The sequence below is a fragment of the Procambarus clarkii genome, chromosome 23, assembly GCF_040958095.1.
Source record: "Procambarus clarkii isolate CNS0578487 chromosome 23, FALCON_Pclarkii_2.0, whole genome shotgun sequence".
Taxonomy (NCBI): Eukaryota; Metazoa; Arthropoda; class Malacostraca; order Decapoda; family Cambaridae; genus Procambarus; species Procambarus clarkii.
In genome coordinates, this window is record NC_091172.1 from 22,516,695 (window position 1) to 22,537,340 (window position 20,646).

Consider the following 20,646-nt stretch of genomic DNA (forward strand, 5'->3'; position numbering starts at 1 on the left):
TTTCTAAACATAAAATTAATTATTATATACCATGCCATGGGTTCCTCAACACTTAAGAAGTGGTGTGCAGTATGGGAAGAAGTGCAAAGTTTTGTTGAAACGACTCGCCCAAATCAAGCTGCAGAAGGCCGTTGCCTTAACCTTTTCAATGATACTGTGATGCCTCACTACAGACAAATGTTAAAATGTAGGGGAAAACAAGTCTCTATGGAAAAGTTCTTGGTGAGAAAAACCACAACCACGTCCTAGTGGTATGCAGGCAAAACTTAGGAGAGTATATTCCAGTGAAGTCATCACTGCCTGATTTTATAATGAAAGGGGACTCCCCTTCCAAACACTAACACCTCTCCTCCTCCCCACCCCCCTCCTCACCATCTTCCATACGCCAACAAGAGTCATCAATAAAGATAAGCTATAACTTGTACATACTAGAGTACAAAATGTGTGTGTGTATTATGTAAGAAATGTATTTTGAAGTTAATATTTTTGGGAGTGTGGAATGGATTAATTCAATTTACATTATTTCTTATGGGAAAATTCGCTTCAAGTTAAGGATTTCTGAGTTACGACCTGTCTCTGGGAACGGATTTAATTTGTAAATGGAGGAGGCCACTGTATAATGGTAACAGCATTACCCTGGGGAATCAGCATATGATGAAAAGTGCACTTTAAGGTTTCAAAATCATTACTTTTACCCCTCAACATTTGTTCTCTACTTGGCAAGCACAGTTACCAGGTTTACAACTTCCCATTCCAGCACACTCACAAACCACAATCCTCTAGTAGTCTAAACCCTGACAAATGGCCTCCTCTCCCCCTTCTGTTGCACTAGTTAAGCTTGCCACTAACATTCATGCAGACGTATATTCTAAATAGCATCCATCGGCATAGGAGTAAAATGTTTGAGTAAGGCAACTGCCACAGACAAATAAGATGAAGGGAATATTGACCCATCAGGAAGTTTACCTATATTGTGTTCTAAGACTTCTTTGGATACCACAGCTTTTATAACATCCACCAATCTGTTAGACTCTGACCTTGCTTGTGATTAGTGCCAATGGAAAAGGAACAAGAGAGATGTTCAACTTCCAGGAAACAATATCCTTGAGTAATGGAGTCATAAAGAACCATGGTCAATATATCCAAACCTGCCCCCTGACAATGCAATACAAAAGGCAAAGATCATTTTCTGCTATCCACGTGGATGGGGGGAGAACATGGAAATAATGCCCCAAGGGAACACCTCGTTAAATATATTTATAATCAAGATGAGGGCCTTTGGCAAAAAACTGTTTTTGACAAATTTCAACCTGGGAAACAGTATATATAGTCCTGTTTTTAAAAACAAACCCTCTGGCTTCTGAAATACCTGTACCTGCCAAGTAAAGCTAAAATCAAACCTTTGGAACAAAATGGGAGGAGAAAATCTAAGATTTCCATCTGAGAAAAATCTTTACTCTCCTGTTCATCAGACATTACCACTTTTGTGGGTTCTTCAAAACCATATTTATAATCAAGGGGAATGGGGCCTTTGTAATTGAAGGGCAATAAACACACCTGCACAATCTTGTGCAAGGGCAGCATCAGGGTGGAGGCTCAACCCAGTTACTCCTTCCTGTATGTCAAGCCCCGTAGGCACTGTTGGGCTTTGAAGAAGAGTATCTGTAATGGAGAAGGAATTCATGACTTCGAACAATACGTCAAAGAAATTTTAAAATTTTGGATTGGCATCATCTATTGAAGCCCATGGAGGGGAGAACTCCAGAAACTGTTAAATCTGAGGGAGCTGAATGTGACTCACCAGGAGACAAAGTCTCAAAGAGGTAACAGAGACATTACTTACCGTGTCCAAAGCAGGACAGCAGGTAGTGGATACTTGTTTTGACAGTTGTGTGTCCATGACTACCTGAATTCCTGCCTCAGTGATTGTTGTTGAGTGGCCAAGTCGATGCATGCAATTCATTTGCCACCTAGTATACCTTTGTTTTTGTAGGGGAATCAAAGAATATGGTAATGCAGGTCATACAGATGCTCCACCTATGAAGGTGGAAATATAGCAGTCATCCTGCCAGCAGTGATACAGACACCATTTTAGACCCCTCAATGACAATGGGCAGAAAGATAGACTAAGAAAAACTGTATTATATCCTTCATGATCTTACATTGCATCCACCATTATCTTGAGAGAGAGAGAGAGAGATGGAGTAAATAGTAATCACTCTAGATAACAAAATGTAGGCATTGTCAGAAAATTAAAGCCTCATGGCCATATTCAGCAACATACAATAATTACCTGCATGTCATAGCAGAGGTAATTAATGAAAAGTTATAATCAGCATTGTACACTTGTGTGTATGTGCACACACGTGCTATCCCAGCAGTCTACGATGGTTTGGGTCTCAAATATGGTGCAGTTAAAAGGGACCAACACCAAGTTGAAAAACAGAAAGGCTTTTGTAAATGAGATTCTAAATTGTTGTGGTGATGCCATACAACAGCTCATCAATGGATGTCTCATACAGTCATTGGTAAAGCACTCATTATAGTCCCTAGCTGGCATTATAGTACTGTATTAAGACCCATTATTAATCCTGGTGAATCGGTAATCCAGAACACAGGTTGGTATGATTTATATAAGTTTTTTTTATACAGGCTTACTAGTGGGAAGTGAACAATCTGGCACAGGACTTGTACTAGTTTTACTCATGTTGAAGATTCAAACTAGGAAACAACTAGGAAATATTAACTACGAAGAACACCTGACAGACGAGTGACGGGGAACCCTCTGAATTGAGAGCAAAGCCTCATGTTATGCAACTGACCAAACTACAGTCAAGGACTGCAAGGTCAACTTCAATAGTTCCTGCCAAAACACTTGCTGGGTGGCCAATCATCAGTAATGGCAAATAATTTTCCCTGACAAATCACTGCACCTTAAATGGTTGCATCAAGGATTTCTTCCTATAATATTGAAACTAGGGAAATAAATGACTGACCGAATAATCCAGTTATATGAGACAGCCAGATTCCTAACTAAGGATTGGCAGAATACAATACTCGGAATAAAGTTTTAAGCATAGAGCTGGTTCAGGAAGCAACAAATCTCTTTTTTAAAGCCCTGTGCAGTATTGTCTTCCAAAAAATTTAAACAAACATGACCATCTCTGAAAGTAAAATCAATTAGATAAGCAACATTCAATAAAAAGGACTCAGATGGGATCAAAACTTAAAAACATTAAAAATTTGTATTTACAAATTAAAAATAAAACAACATTGAATGTAATGAAATGCCAATTTCTGGACGAGCCCCAATGGTTTCCTGAAGCTTCAACAATATACTGATATGGTACCATATACTGTGCTAGGTCACTTCAGCTGGGAATTTCTATAGGTCTATCATACCTTCCAGACAACAGTGCCAGAATCTGGCTCGGGGAGCAGCTACATTTATTTATGCCACCTCACCAGGGAAGTAAACAAAGTCAGAGTCAAAACAAATAACTGCTGACATCAATAGAGACTGAAGCTTCAAAACCCACTGCAAGAGCTCTCCCAACTATGTAAACAAACAATCAAGTTCTCTGTGAAACTTATGCAAGTTCCTAGAGAATCCAAAGCTCACGGAGAAATTTGTTTCATTACATTCAACACATGGTTTTCTGGGTAAAACCCCTTGTGGCTACCTGATGCTAACTACCAATGAAGAAGGAAAACACATGGGAACTCACCGAGGAGGAGGAGGAGGAAGCACTGTTGAAGTCAAAACGAAGAAGACACCCGGCCCACAGCTACACAAGAGCATAGAGGAGAAAGTGAACCACAGGGAAACAATCCGAATAGAACAGGAGCAGAGAGCCCAGAGGAATCTGCACCCTCCGCACTGCCTCCGCACAGCCACAAACTCCCAAACCATACTGTGAACCCAACAACAGAGAGGAGACCAACGACCATGGCTGGCTTGGTGAGCGCTGGTCACAAAGCCCCATCCCAGTGCCAAGGCATCCGTGAAGAAATGAGCGATGGCGGCGGAGGAAGGTGCCAGAAAACCGAACCCTGAAAATCCCGAAGAGGAAGCTGGCAATGCAGCAGCCGGCGAAGGGCCAATGGGGCTTGCATCCAATGATCGTGGCAACGGCAAAAGATGCTGTTCCAAATATACCAGAGCAGCCATCAAAGCCAAACCTTGCCCAAAGGAAAATTGATCCAAGCAAAATTCAGGTCCCCACACAACCTCTTAAGCAACTGTCAAGTCATCAGGGGCCGACTTGACACCAGCAGTGACACTGCAGGAAGAGGAACTGCACATCATCATCCTCAGGAAAGAGGAGAGGAGAAAAGGGAAAGACAGACAAAAGAACAAGAACCCACACCTAATACAAAGAATGCGGCAACACAGCTTGTTGATATGCGAGTCAGATGGTAAAGAACATGGCCACTGCATCCTGGAACATGGAGTGTCCAGCTTTCAAGCCACTGCAAAAGGGACCCTAAGAAGAAAGAAACCTCCAGAAGGATGATGCCGATGGGCCCAAAGGCGCATGAAACTGATGCCTATGGGAACCCACACCCAAATTGCACTCATACAGGATGGGAGGATATGAAAACCCCTCCCCTTGCAAAATAAAACACTCCTCGGAGGGAGCCAGGAACCCCTTAAAGAGTCGAAAGGGACCCAAGGGCCCAAATCCAACTCCCCCTCCAAGTTCTAGAAGCCATAGAAGAAGACCCCCTAAGCCAGAAACAGCATTCTCGCCCACTGCCTGGGACAGAAAAGCGAAGTCAGAAGAAGAGGCTTAACCCTTAAACTGCACAACACGTCATGTGACTCCATGTCACTATTGACTTGAGAATGGTCCAGGACGGACGAAAACGTCGTTGTCCCTTCATTTTATAGTGTGTGGTCTGGTCAACGTCATGTGACGTGTTGAGTAACTTGCGCAAACTTGCACAACACGTCAGATGACGTATTGGAGTATTACGCAAGATTTAAACGGCCCGCGGATACACGGGGTTCATCAGGGCTCTTGTAAACAGATGCCATTTTTTTTTTAAATCGTGAGCCACATTCCCGGGTGTGAGGTCCCCAGTACTGAGTGAGCCACCAAGGCTGGCGCATACAGCATGAGCTCACAGCACTGCTGTTCAGCTTGTGACTACAGCATCGCCTAAAAATGCCATAAAATATATGTACATACTATTATTTAGCAATGATAGTATTACAGAAGACCCCTGACTGTGATAAAAATGACCAGGATTCTGATAATAGCAGGATTGTTGTGATAATTAGCACTGTAGTGGGAGGAGTAATCTTGGAGGGGAGGGAGGTAGTGTTGTCTACTGACTCTGTATGACCACCTTTTACTGTCTGGACTCACTATATCAGCTTAGTTGTTTGCTATGGTGAACACAAATGTAGATACTTATATATAACGACTGTTTATAGTGAATAAAACCAAAAACAGTATGGTGGGAGGAGAATTTTGGCGAGTCAGGTGAGGTGATGAAGGTAGGGACAGTTAGTGGCGGGCTGAAACTGGCTGTCACTGCCACTCGGCATACTAACATAGTGGTTTGTTATGGTGAACACAAATGCAGATACTTATATATAACGTCTTTATACTGTATAATGAATAGAAGCAAAAACAGAATGGTGGGAGGAGGATGTGGGCGTGTGAGGAGTCACTGAGGGAGGGAGTGGCAGCGAGAGGCTGATTGGAAGATGTGGTAATAACCTGGTAATAACCTAAGTGTAGTTACAGGATGAAAGCTACGCTCGTGGTGGCTACAACTCGTTGCTTCTTGATCATAAAATCAACTTAGTGGTTTGTTATGGCGAACAAAACATGCAGATACTTATATATAACTTGTGTATATAGTGTAATAACTGACAAAGTATTTGTTTATTGTTTTATGAACACAATAATTGAATCAATAATATGCACACCATAATTTTGAGTACAGCGATGATCCACACATTTTATTATATAAATATATCACACTACACACTATTGAATAATATTGCAGCAAAAAACAAAAAAAAGAAGAAAAATCAGAGACATTGAAATAATTAGGTAATTATATCTTTGTGGCCAATCCTGCCCGACAGCTGGGGCTGAGCAGCCCGCCTCGGACGCATGCCGAGTCAGCGCCTTTTTTTTGGCAGACTTCCCCACCCTGTAGCGGCCAAAATATGCCACTTACGATTTTTTTATTATTCTTCCCGTGATCAGGGAACAGAAATTAACAGGGTGAGAAGAATTTTTTTTTTGTTTATGTGCCTGTGGGTGACAATGGCCAAAGAGCCCTTAGCAACACAAGGGTTAAAAGGAGGGACTGGCTGAAAGAACCCAGAAGCCTCTGCAGGACTAGCTGAGTAGCTGAGTCAACTGCCTATGTGGATGAATCAAAAGAAGCAACCTGAAGCTGGCCAAGCCACATCCTGAGCTAAACGCTGCCCCTATCTGGAAACCCTCAGGCACTTGAAAGCCAGCAGGGGTGGGGAAGGAACAGAGGAAGGGCAAACCACACCCAGGGAAAGGAAGATGAGATGCAGATGGAGCCATGGTGGATGTCACCAACATCTCCAATTCTGTGTCCCTAAACACCAACTGCAGCGGCTCCGAGGCATCTAACTGGGCACACAACCAAGAATATTGCAACTGAGAAAACTGCACATGCAAAACAATTGCTGCGTGATAAGCATTAACATCATCAGGGTGGTCAGAGAGAAGATTCACATGGGGAGAACAAACCTCACATGACTCAAGGTCAAGTGTTAAGGATCCAACAAGCAGCACAGCGGAGGTAGAAGAAATGAACGTCAACACGTAGCATGGACTTTGAGCAACTCTCAAACTCGCCCGAAGTGAGAGCAGGTTTGGGGAAAATATCCATAGGACCACCGAACCTGCAGGTAATATCCAGGGCCTGAAGGGGAAACCCAAGCAGGACACCCAGGCACTGGGATTGCTATGCCAGACCTATAAGTAAGCTGACACAGCCTGAATAATAATACAGAATTGTGAAAGCCGATCTTGGTGTGCCGAGAAGGCTTAAAAGAACAAGTAATAGAACACTAGGGAGTTCATGCATGTAAACCACCAGTGTGCCCCACCAGCCAATGTCGCTCCAGACCTTAGTTAAGACAGGAAAGTCCCATGATTCCTGACTCGCCCAGGGTGAGAGCCACCACAGGTGAGGACCTCTAAACACTCCAGGAAAGAGAATGCTGCCAAAGTAAAGGCAACACTAAGGAGCAAACAAGAAAGGTAACCCTGCACACAAGCAGCACCAAGCTGTGCCAAGCACTCTCAAAATTTGGCTCATGCTACACAAGAAACACCACCAAGGGCAAACACTACCACTTAGTTGAAAAAGTAGATCATTGGAACCAGGACAGAATCTGGCATGCACTTCATCAAATATAGAACTTAGAGTGGAGATGCCAGAAGGTGGTGGACTACCTCCCCACTCCCCCCAAATGAGTGGGGGAGGTGAGGCAAATTAGCTTGCGCTAATTCCAAGAGAATGTGTTTTCAAAGTTGGGGGAGAGTTCTTTTGGCGGGTTTCGAGGCTTCAGTCTCAATGTCTCAATTGAAGACACTAGTGGTTTGTTTTGTCTCAGACTTTCTGGTTGCTTTCCCAGTGAGATGGCAAAAATAAATGTCTCTGCTGCTTGCACCACTGTGAGGGGGGCCAGGTTCTGGCACTGGTCCCCGGTAAGCCTATAGAGCTCCATGGCTGTTGCGACTTAGTAGATGGTACCATATTAGTAAATAGTAGTGTCAGGGAACCACATGAGGGTTACCCCCAGAAAAAATAAATATGGTTCAGTCATATGACAGTGACGACAAAGGCTATGGTGTAAGAGTACAAAATGAGTACAGTAATGAGATGATAAAAAAAAATATAAGAACAGACTGCTTTGAAAGAAAAAATTGGGTTAGTGAAAAGAGAGGATGAAAAAATTATAGTGATACTTGCCTAACAGTGCTTATTGGAGAATGAAGATTAGCTCTTTCTGCTCCATTTACTTGACTTATTGTACCTGGAACATTACATTTTAACTTTTCTGATGTGTGAGTTGTTTGTCATAGTTGGCTTTAAGGTTGTGGATGGAGGTGGCTTCCATGACATCATCTTTCAGTGCACTCCAGGTGTTGACCATCCACTTCCCCACAGGATATGAGAATTTCCTTACCTGCAGTATACCTGACTGGTACAATACTACTTGCAGGAACTTGTCTAGTTCTTCCTTGAACACATCCACTTTTGCTCCAGCATTATTTCTTATGCTTGTTGGAAGGGTAGTGAATTGCTGTGGACCTTTGATGTTCATACAGTTGTCTTTGATTGTTCCTATGACACCTCTACTAATCACATAATCAACCCAGCATTTTCTACCATATCATTTGAGCCAGTATATTGTTATCCTACTGTGCAAATTTGTGACCTGATCGTCCAGTATCTTCCACATATATATATTATGTGATACCTCTCGTCATTATTCTAGGGGATATTCCGAGAGCTTTTAGATGATGCCAGGTGCTTTAACGTGGTTATGCATGACATATACGTTCTCTGTATTACCTCTACTTCATATATATCAATCTCTTGCTTTGAAAGGAGAAGTGATTACTGAGCAGTACTTGAGGTAGGAAGAACAAGTGATTTGAATAGTAAAAGCTTAGTGGTGAAATTCCTGGATTCAAAGGTTCTCATAATCCACCCTATCATTTTCCTGGTTGATGCTGTTTCCTTCCTTATGCTCACTAAATGTTTGGTCATCTGACATTATTCACAGATCATTTACATGTTTTCCTTCTACGAGGAGATCCGATTGTGTCATGTAATTTGTATTTTATTTAAATTCTTAATTTTTACAATACAATACCTAAGTATCTGGAATTTTATCACTGTTAGACATTATGTTATTTTCTGTTTCCCAATCGAAGACTATATTAACATCAGCTTTTAGTGTTTTAGTGTCTTCTACGAAAGTAATTTTCATACTGATTTTTGTATCATCAACAAACAAACAAGAGCTGTGATTTGTATTTTTTTCTATATCTGATAAGAGAATGAGAAAAAGCAGTTCCTTTGAGTTATTTATGTTTCCAGTTTCATGTTCTCTTGTTCTATACATTCTCAACTCAAAAAAGGCCTTTTCATTTTGATCCACCTTGTTCATTCTCCTCATTATCTTGTATATAGCAATCACATTTCCTCAGTACATTCCTTCTTCAAGGGATGCGAGATCGAGTTCCTTACACCGTCGTTACAACTTGGTCCTCTTAATTCAGACACTGGTCTTGTTGCAAATCTCTGCATGTTTTCAAGTTCAGTTTTGTGCTTCACAAGGTGCTGATTAATCCAGATGTTGTGGATTCAAGTATTGGCCTTCCATAGGCAGTATAGATTGTCTGTGTAAGAGTCTGAATTTAGGTTTCAAATGCTATTTTAATGTTTGCCTACTTCCCAAATCTTCCCAATTATACCTACCTACTGAACTACTGAAAATAATTGTATAGATTCTATCCGGTTTCCTATCTCTCTTTCCAAGCTTTATTAATTTACAGTTATTAGGGTTGACCATTAACAGTCATTAGACTTCCCACTTCTGGAGTTTGTTGGGTCTTTCTATAATTCCCTGAAGTTTCTGGCATTACAATTTCCCATTAGCACATATTTATGTGTACGATTCTGTCTCTTGTCTCTCCACCATAGTCATCACCACTTTGACAATAACCATTTGTTTCCCTTGCACATTTCAATACTCATCAGTTATCCCTGTTTTCTATCAAATCTAGAACACCAGCCTATCATAGGGGACAGTATCAAAAGTTTTTGACAATCTAGGAAGAGGCAGTCCATCCGTTCTTCTGTCTCCTACTAGGTATTTTTTGTCAATTCTAATGCCTTCCAAGTTACTCCAGTTTGCTTTTCCATTTTGAATATCAGTCTTTTATAGGACAGTGTCGAAGGCTTTTTTGTCAGTTAAAAGTAATGTAATTTACCAATCCTCCTTTCTTCTGCTATATCTTGGCTACCACGATGTAGAAATCTATCAGGTTTGTTTGGCATGACTTGTTTACTCTAAACTCACGCTGTCTCTAGATGACGAGGCTTGTCCCCTTCAGATGGACAATACTCTTCTTTAATTATTGTTTATAGTAAGTTGCAGGGGATGCAAATCTGTGTTTAGGGCCACCAGTCTGTTAGTATCATTTCGTGTAAGGTAATATGTTAGGAAATTATTAGGATTCTATGCTTATTTGTGTGTATGATACTGCAAAAGTCTTCCCACTCCACTGATATACATATAAAAAAAAAATGTTGAATGCAATAAAAGAGCCATTTTCTAGGTGAGACCCGGAGGCTTCCCGGAGCTATCCAGGCTGATATGAATATCATTAGACTTTGGCATCAGTCAGTGTGAATGGAGTTCTAGGCCTGTCAGGGACAATGAAGCATTACCTGCCTCCCCCCCCCCCCCTCAAAGAGGCACAAGGAGCAAATCACTTGTCTATAGAAATGCACATGGGATTTGGAGCATTCTATATCTGCCAATGACCGGGCCAGGCACCCAAAAAGGTAAGCGCCTCAAAACAAACACCTATTCTGGTTAAAATAACAAAAATAGACTAACGAGTGGACAGAACTCCCCGCCGCACCACATGTCTGCACAGCTTCACACTCCCCGAGAGGGGGGGAGCTGCGAACAAAAAGGGGGAAAAGGAACAAATAAAAGTCCGTAGCCAGGGCCATAATCCCAGCTCCTCCCGGCCCAACGAAAATGAACCGTATGGGGCAGGAGTGATTGGTCGGAAATCTACACCCACCTGCCAACATTGCAACACAGCAGCCAGCAGTGTTATACAAGGAGATGAAAAAACTGTTCCATAACTGAACACTGGGTCTGTGCAATATCAGGGAACCAAACACTGAGTCCAACCCAGCACTATCACGAGCATAGCCAATATGCACATACAGTTCTAATATACACAACAAAGTGTACGATAGAGATAGGAAATACGTAAACAGGCAATGAAAAAGATCTTCAATATGATCCAAATGCCGGTAGCTAGAGGCTCTACTCTCTCTACTTTCAGTGTCAGAGTAGTTAGTAAATGGAATGTACTAGGAAGCGATGTGGTGGAGGCTGACTCCATACACAGTTTCAAATGTAGATATGATGGAGCCCAGTAGGCTCAGGAAACTGTACATCAGTTGATTGACAGTTGAGAGGCGGGGGGACCAAAGAGCCAAAGCTCAACCCCCGCAAGTACAACTAGGAGAGTACAACTAGGTGAATAGGCGAGTACAAGAGTATAATCAATATGGCAAACGAATCAATATGACATCACACGGCGCGGCACGTGTGACGTCATGCTCATTTGTTCATTTTCAATTGGGGAATTCAGTCCACTCGTTAGTCAATTTTCGTTATTTTAACCAGAATAGGAATTTGTTTTGAAGCGCTTACCTTTCTGGATGCCTGACCCGGTCGATGGCAGACATAGAACGCTCCAAATCCCATGCGCATTTCTATAGGCCATTGCTCCTCGTGCCTCTCTGAGGGAGCCAGGTTCTGGCTTGTGGTCCCCAGTAGAACTAGAATTCCATTCACACTGATACCAAAGTCTAATGATATATATATCATCCTGGATAGCTCCGGGGAGCCAAAGGGGCTCCCCATCCAGAAAAGGTTCTAAAATCTGTCACCATATGTTTGCATAGGCCAATAGTAATAGGAACCTTCTCTGCAAAACCATGCATAAGTATTGAAACTTACAAGCAAACATGCAAAGCTTTCTCATGGTATCACACATGAAAAAAAAAATCTGTGAAAGTCATGAGATATATATATATAATGGGGATACCTGCTTATCAGACAAATAATTACACAGATTAAACAAAAATCATGCACACAATTCACTTGCTACAGTGATTAAATATGTGATCTCGATGCTACCAGGCTTACTGTTCTCTGTGTTGCGATCTTGAGCCAGTCGCTGATAAACTGTTTCGGGCACTTCTGAAGGTCTGTAGAACCACTTAATATTGACCATTAAGGTGTCCCTCTTACTCTGCAAGGGACAAGATTATACACACATCAAGTGCCAGCACATAATATCTGTACATCACATATTAGATAAAGTATTGCAATATCTTTGCTGTCATATATATTATAGTGAAGAATTATCGTTACCACTGCCCCTCCTCCCCCATTTATCATGTTAAATGGGGGGAGGGAGAGAAGGGGGTAAGGAAGATGGAAGAGAGAAAGAAAGAGAAAGAAAGAAAAAGAAAGAAAAAGAAAGAAAAAGAAAGAAAGATAAAGCAAGAAATACTGTAGTACAAAATTCTACTAATTGCTTAGTACAGTATGTCAATCTTTGAACTATGGTGCACACAGTTACAAAAACTATTATCTAAACAGAAGGATGGGTTTCACTAATTCACAGAAGTTCTTCCTTCATTCACAGAAGGAAGGAAGGATTTCACTAATAGTAAAATACTTTCCTTTTGTTGTGTATAAAACACAGTACAGTGGTATCTTCCTTAACGATCGTAATTCATTCCCAGAGACGCGTCGTCAACCAAAACAAATTTTCCAATAACAATAATGTAAATTGAATTAACCCATTCCACACCCCCAAAAGTATTAACTTAAAAGTACATTTTATACCGAATAACACTCATTTTGTACTAGCTACAATACAGTATGTATATCTTACCTTGAATGAGGACTCTTGTTGGCATATGGAAGATGGGGAGGAGGAGGAGGAGAGGTGTTAGTGTTTGGAAGGGAAGTCCCCCTTCCATTATAACAGCAGTGATGACATTTCTGGGGTACTCTCTTTTTCTATGTTTTGCAGGTATACCACTAGGACCTGGTTGTAGCTTGCTTGTCTTACTAAGAATCTGTCTATAGACATTTGTTTTCCTTACGTTTTAACACTTGTCTGTAGTGAGACTTCCCATTCTCACTATGAATGATCTCTTGTTTTTCTTCTATCATCATCCTCACAACCAATTTTCTTAAGTTGAACTTTACCACTGACTATCTGGGACCCATGGCATGATATATAATAAGAACTTTTATGTTAAAAAACAAAAAAAGCAGGCAAACAGTGAAATTCTTCACAAAGAATTCAAGCGTGGCCGCGAACATCACTACGCGGGATAGACTTGTGAACAAACTGAGTGCCACGCCCCGCTCCCCCCACACCACACTCTCGTCCGACCCATACGCGTACGAAAAGATGTCATCTTCCAAGTAAACCATCGAACATCAATTCAAATTTTACGATTAATTTGACATTGTAAACCAAAAAAATTCTACTGTAGGGCAGTCGTGAACCGAGGTTCCACTGTACATCATATCAAACATTCATTCCTCTCGAAAAATCCAGCATTAAATGTAATGAAAAGCCATTTTCTGGGAGAGCCTCTGGGTTTGATATTTTCTGGGTTTGATATGAGAGCCCCAGAGGCTCCCTTGAGTTATCGTGTTAATATGCAATATATTAGTCTAGGGCATTACTCAATGGAGTTCAACCTACCGGGTACCAGGAGCCAGAACCTGGCCCCCTCAGAGAGGCACAGGGAGCAATGTACTCTGGAACCCCCCCACTGTGGTTGGGGTATTCCTTATCTGCCATCAACCAGGGTTAGGTAAGGTAGGCATAACAAAACACACTGCACTTGGTAAGAAAATTGCAACCAAAGACCAAACAGGGTGGCAGAACTCCCCTAATTCTAAAGGAAACAAGCAAATGACATACAACGCCACCACGCCGCATCTTCGCGCATCCCTCCCCTTCCCCAGGAGGGGGAAGGGGAGGGCTTGACCCACCGCGTCAGCTACTCAACCACAGTTCGAAGGCTAAACATAAAATACAAAGCAAAACCACCAACCGGAGGAAAGGAAGGTGCCAGGGAGCCTCCAGGGCTCACCCAGAAAACTGTGTTATATTGCATTCAACGCTGAATGCAATATAACATGTGGGGAGCCCTCTTCGGCTTCCTGGAGCTACATAACGATAAGCCAAAGATAAGTAAAAGAGGGACTTGCCGAGGAGACGGCTGCCAAGTGCTCCTCAACTTGAAGTGAAGACAACTGGCTGCAACCTTCAACCCAAAGCCACACACGAACGACCTGGACCAGGAATGTTTACAAAATAATGGGTGGCCAGGACCCAGTTCGACCTCCAAAATCCCCGAATGTCAGCTCAAGACATGTTGCCGAAGACGGCAGCCAAAGCAGCAAACCTTTGAATGTCATAGGAATGAGGATAAACTATAAGCTGGCTAGACTGAATAACCCTGCGGACATCCTGAGAGACACGAGCCCTGGAACAGGGAACAAAAGACACAGGATGCAACCGAACAAACCAACCACTAGGATCAAAAATGCAGAAACCTCTGTGCCAGAAGAGAGCATAAAGCTCGCCAACCTGAACTCCAGAAACCAATGCCAACTGAAACAGAGCCTTGGAAAACAATCTTGAACCAAAGGGGCCACCACAAACCGAGGAGAAGAGATAGCACCAGGTCCAAGAATCAGGATGGCTCAGACGGCACATGAGCAGGCTGGAGGTGAAACAAAGCCCGAGAAAACTTATGGAATGGAGCGAAAGTAACATCCACCCCAAACGTAAGCTGGAGCGGCTCCGCCAGCGCCGCACGATACGAGACGATGGTATTCGGCATCAAGTGACAGTCCTAAAAAAGCCAAGAAAGAAAGAACAAGACAACCCGATCAGAAATAGACGACAACCTAAGAAGAGACAGAAAATCTTGAAAATAACACCAGATAACTTAATATTGTCACCGAGACAGTATGAAGTGCAGGTGGGACACCATCAACGATGCCACCTGATCACCATACAGATGATGTTAAACCCGCGTCAAAAAAATCAGACATGAAGAGTGGAGGAGTAGACTGAACCAGCCATGCACCAGACCGGTCCGATCTGCTGAAAGAGGCGGAGCCACAGGAAACTCCCCAGTTACAGACACCGAGCAAGCAGTGCCTAAAACCTAGGCTGGGCCGGCCACCAAGGGGCCACTAGGACAACTCTCCCGTGGTAGGACTCCAACCGAGCTAAAACCCGAAGCAATAGTTGGACCAGGGGGTAGAGGAGCAGGCAACAACACCTCAACCATACCCGCCGAAAGGCATCCACCGTGATGGCTCTGCAGTCGAGGAAGGGCACCACATATATTGGAAGACACCTTGACCATGCCGACGTGAAGAGGTCCGCCTCCGTGAGCCCATACGTCCGGTAGAGCCAACTGAAGGAGTCGGTGACGACCGTCCATCCAGTGGACAGGGTAATGAACCGAGACAGGCTATCCACCAGGACGTTGGACACCTCCCGAATATAAACTGCACGGAGAACCAAACCCAGAGAAACCAGCAGACAAGCCACTTGAAGCGACCAGCCCTAAGAGCAAAGTACTGAAGAGAACCCTTACAGTTCAGGCAATGAACCACCGGAGAGCAATCCGAATGGAGCTGGATCGTTGATCCCCGAGCGACCCAAACCCTCCAAAGCGACAACCAAACCGCAGTGAACTCCCACACCATGTTGTGAGCCTGACAGAAGGACAGATCCTGCCATCCCTGGCCGGCCTGGTGAGCACTGGTCACAAAACCCCAGCCAAGAGATGACACATCCGTGAACTCGAGCAAGGGCTCGAGTAGACGCCAAGGCACTGAACCCGCAAAAACTCAAAGAGGAAGCCGGCAATGCAGCAACCGATGCAAGGCCCACGGAGGCCGAGCCCCCAGCAATTGCAAGAGAGGCGGAAGGGGCATCCCCAAAGGAACCAGAACAGACACGGAAGTCAAACCTGACCCAGTGGGTAAACTAGCATGGCGAAGCTCAGACTCCCGCACAACTGCTCGAGCAAACCTGAGTGACCCGGGACCCCTCCCCCCAGAAACAGCTGAATGCGGGAGTGCAGCCGCAGCAATGCCTCTGGAGGGAGAGACACGGAAGCGGTCCAAGAGTCCCTAACAAGGCCCAGCCAGGTCCGAACCTGGGATGGAACCAGATGGGACCTTCCTCCAATTTGCCGGGAACCCAAACTCAGTGAGCTGGGAAAGAACCACACCCCTGGCGAGCAGACAAGCAAACCGGCTGGGAGCCCACACACCAACCAGTTGTCGAGGCAGGCCAGAACCTGCACCCCTAGCAGCCACAGACGGGTCACCTCAACCCAGTAAGATGCACGAGTACACGAGGTGCCAAATTCAAGCCAAAAGAAAGGCAACGAAAGCGGTAAGCCTGCCACCCACCCCACCACGAAACCTAGCCAGTCCCTGAACCCCGATGAATGGAAATGTGCCAATAATCATCCTGGAGGTCCAGACACCATCCAAGCACCCAACTTCAAAAGAAGCTGGACCCCGAGACAGAGTGGTCATTCGAAAGGAATCCACAGGTTCAGACGGGACAAGTCCAGAATGAACCACAGATCCACACAGTCCTGTTTTGGCACTGGAAACAGACGGGGAACTCACCTGAGGGATGGGGTCGTTTCGACCTTGCCCAAGCATACCCACTCCAAGATGACTCTACGGACCGCAGGGGAAGAAGTCTGCCCCGTCAGCCCAAAACCCACCGGAGGAGGAGCCGCCACCCAACGCCACTACAGGCTGGAGGAAACGACCCGAAACGCCCACGAATCGTGGGACCAAGCGTGAGTAAACAGCGCGAGCCTCCCCCTCAACGGAGTGACTTGCGAAAGGGCCAACGCCCCTTACAAGAAGCCAGCTGGTGAGCAGAGCGATCACTGCGCCAACCAGACGACTCCGGCTTCGATGGATGTGCCGGCTCAAAAGCTGGCACCAATGGCCCACCCCAACTGGAGGAACCCCGAACGCTGGCACGACCCTTCTGAGAAGGCCGAGAATGGCCACCTTGGAGAACCAACATGTTAGACATAGGAAGACAACTAGATGAAGCTGCCTGCAGAAACTGCGTGACAGCAGTCTCCGCAAACAGCAACGGACAAAAGGGAGACGAAAAGCCAAGAGCCAGGGCCAAAGCTGACTGCTACAGGATGTTCAGGCAAGGTGTTGCAAAAACCGGTTAAACCCAAGAGCTAACAAGGAAGATGAGCTAAAACACTCATCTTCTACAAGATGAGGCCGTGAAACAGGAACACAGCCGCTGCGTAGGTAGGCAAGCTGCAGAACACCTTGTGCCCCAACAAGCAAAATACCACTTCCTACCCAAGGCCAAACAAAGGCCACGAAACCCCAGCTGGCCTCAAGGGTGGGGTAAATGTCAAACAGCAAGAACCCCTTCGGAAGTGGCATCCCGAAGGCACTATGGAAGAGAACCCTATCACCCAGAGGTAGTACAGTACTTATAGGGTACTTAGAGAAGATAGCCCTAAGTGCATGCAGCCCCAGTACACTGATGTTACACCTGACCACCACAACACAGCAGGAAACACCACTAAGGCAAAACACTGCCAAGAAATCGACACCAGAGTTGACAACCCCCAGATCGCATTAGCCAACGAACTGGGGTCGAGTTCGTTGGCGCCTTTCTTTGGCGTTGACAGATCAGGGGCACCTGACAGCCGAGTGGACAGCGCTTCGAATCCGTAGTCCTGAGGTTCCGGGTTCGATCCCCGGTAAAGGCGGAAACAAAAATGGGCAGTTTCTTTCACTCTGATGCACCTGTTCACCTAGCAGTAAATAGGTACCTGGGAGTCAGACAGCTGCTACTGGCTGCTTCCTGGGGGGATGTGTAACAAAAAGGAGGCCTGGTCAAGGACCGAGCCGTGGGGACGCTTAGCCCCAAAATCATCTCAAGTTAACCTCAAATCATCTCAAGATGATTTGTAGCCAGCATGGTGGGTTCAGGGTTTCCCCATCTTCCCCTCCCGGGAAGGGAAGGGCTGTGTGGACAAGTGGAACGATGGTGGTGTATAACGTTTGCTTGTTTCCTTGAGAATTGGGGGAGTTCTGCCTCCCAGTTCGGTCTTTGGTTGCAATTTTATTACCAAGTGGGGGGGGGGGGGATGTTTTGTTATGCCTACCTTTCTGGGTGCCTAGCCCCAGTCGATGGCAGATAAGGAATACCCCCAACCACAAGGGGGGGGTTTCCAGCAGCCACTGTTCCATGTGCCTCTCTGAGGGGTCCATCTGGCTCATGGTCCCAGTAGGCTGAACTCCCTTGACTAATGCCCTAGACTAATATATCACACACTAGCCCGAAAGCTCCAGGGAGCCGAAGGGCTTCCCCACAGAAGAAAAAAACATTCCTTCTTATTTCTCAATAATTCTTGTGCACAATTCATACTTTAATCTCTTCTTCCTCCACACACTCACCATGTCCAGCCATCTTCTTGGCCTTTAATACTCTACTACTCCATCATCCATTTCTTCTACATGAAACAGTGAAAGTAGAAAAAGATTACATGTACTGTATTCAGAATTTATATTAAACAGGATTAAACACGTACAGTAGTCACTATTTAAAAATAAAGACAGCTACGTCACGGAGACACAGTCTCCGTGGTGTAGTGGCAAGACACTCGCCTGGCGTTCTGGGAGCACTATGACCTGGGTTCATATCCTGGCCAGGGAGGATTTACTGGGTGCAAATCCTTAACTGTAGCCTCTGTTTAACCCAACAATAAAATGGGTACCTGTTTGTAAAAACGATTTTTCGTGGGGGTCGTATTCCAGGGAACGTAGGATTAAGGACTTGCCCGAAACGCTACTCATACTAGTGGCTGTACAAGAATGTAAAAACTCTTGTGCATATCAATAAATAAATAAATAAAATAAATAAAAGAAAGATGAGAAATATGGAGGGATGGAAAATTATCAGTAGAGAATGAAAAAACCAATTGGAGCACCGAGGTGACTAATCAACAATCAGGGTACTCCCAGTCACGCGCCTCACCCCTGCACCATGACATGATATAAGTTATAAGACCTGTGGATTCTTCACTGAATCCACAGGAAGTTTGGAGGCTTCTACTGAACATGTTCCAAGTTTGTTCTAGTGTGTAAGTATTTCAAGGTTGCTCTGGTGTATGAATGTATATTCCAAGCCAATAAAGAAATTTGGGAATATAAGGGAACCTAATAAATACTTCCAAAAGGTATTATCAACCAGGCTGTTACTAACATGTCAGACTGCATGCCGTGGCATCAAACAGCCAGACTGACCATCAACCAGAATGATTGATGGTCCATGTAGTCCAAAGTCTCTGTAATGCATTTTCTCAGAACCATGTCCAGGTAACTTCAAGGTATAAACAATGGAGAGAGCACCAAGGGCATGCATTCCCCAGATTGAGAACCCATTATGTGTGGGGTTAGGTTATTTGCGCCAGTCACGTTATTGTGACATTCTCTGCATACAATCTAAATCAAACTTCATACTGCTTGTAAAAAAAAAAAGGAAAAGTGAAATGACACTTTAACCCTTAAAGTGCGCATCACGTCATATGACGTGTTGGACGTTGTTCCAGTCAACTGTGCATCACGTCATATGACGTGTTGGAGTACTACGCAAGATTTAAACGGCCCATGGATACACGGGGTTCACCACACCGTCATCAGGGCTCTTGTAAACAGACGCCATTTTAAAAAAAAAATCGTGGGCCAAACTCCCGGGTGTTATTGGCCTCAGTATTGAGTGAGCAACCGAGCCTGACACACGCAGCATGAGCTAACAGCACTGCTGTTCAGCTTGTGACCATAGCATCGCCTAAAAATGCCAAAATATACTTGTTCATGCTATTATGTAGCGATGATATTATTACAGAAGACCCCTGACTGTGATAAAACTGACCAGGGTTCTGATAATAGCAGGATTGTGGTGATATTTAGCGCTGTGCGCCATGGAGGGAGGAGTAATGCTGTGGGAGGGAGGGTGGTGGCAATGTCTTCTGACTGTGTGTGGCCACCTTTTATTGACAGCATTCACCACTCGACCGGGAGCCGGTCGGCCGAGCGGACAGCACACTGGACTTGTGATCCTGTGGTCCTGGGTTCGATCCCAGGCGCCGGCAAGAAACAATGGGCAAAGTTTCTTTCACCCTATGCCCCTGTTACCTAGCAGTAAAATAGGTACCTGGGTGTTAGTCAGTTGTCACGGGCTGCTTCCTGGGGGTGGAGGCCTGGTCGAGGACCGGGCCGCGGGACACTAAAGCCCCGAAATCATCTCAAGATAACCTCAAGATATAACCATACCAGCTTAGTGGTTCGCTATGGTGAACACAAATGTAGATACTTATATATAACGTGTGTATAGAGGGTATAAACAGCAAGAGAAGGTTAGGAGCGGCCATTTTGGTGAGGGCGGTGGCGTCGTCTGCACGACGCCACCGTGCAGACGACGGTGTTGTTTACTGGTTACCACAATGGTCTTTACCAGTTTGTCTTTATACCAGTTTATTTGTACAAGTATGGTGAATAAAACAGGTAGATATTTATATATAATGTGTGTATATAGCGTAATAACACCACACAGTATTGTTGGAGGAAAAATATTAGTGCGTCTGGCCTTGAGGGCGGCAGCCATCAGCTGACTGTGTGAGGTCCTACGTCCTTGTGCCTTTACTCACCATACAAGCTTAGATGTACAGTTATGGTGAACA

The 20,646-nt window shown here is 44.5% G+C and overlaps 1 protein-coding gene across 7 annotated transcripts in view; it reads right to left on the reverse strand.

The window, feature by feature from the left end:
• Positions 1–20,646, reverse strand: part of LOC123763872 (arginine-glutamic acid dipeptide repeats protein) — a 114,893-nt gene that overhangs the window by 82,917 nt on the left and 11,330 nt on the right. For 6 of the 7 annotated variants that reach the window (XM_069329959.1, XM_069329962.1, XM_069329961.1 and 3 more), the window contains exons 5-6: positions 11,984–12,089; positions 1,558–1,662 (exon numbers count right to left, since the gene is read on the reverse strand). In XM_069329959.1, the coding sequence (XP_069186060.1) occupies positions 1,558–1,662; positions 11,984–12,089 (211 nt within the window). The remainder of the gene's footprint in view (positions 1–1,557; positions 1,663–11,983; positions 12,090–20,646) is intronic. The other variant, XM_069329960.1, reaches the window with a different exon arrangement.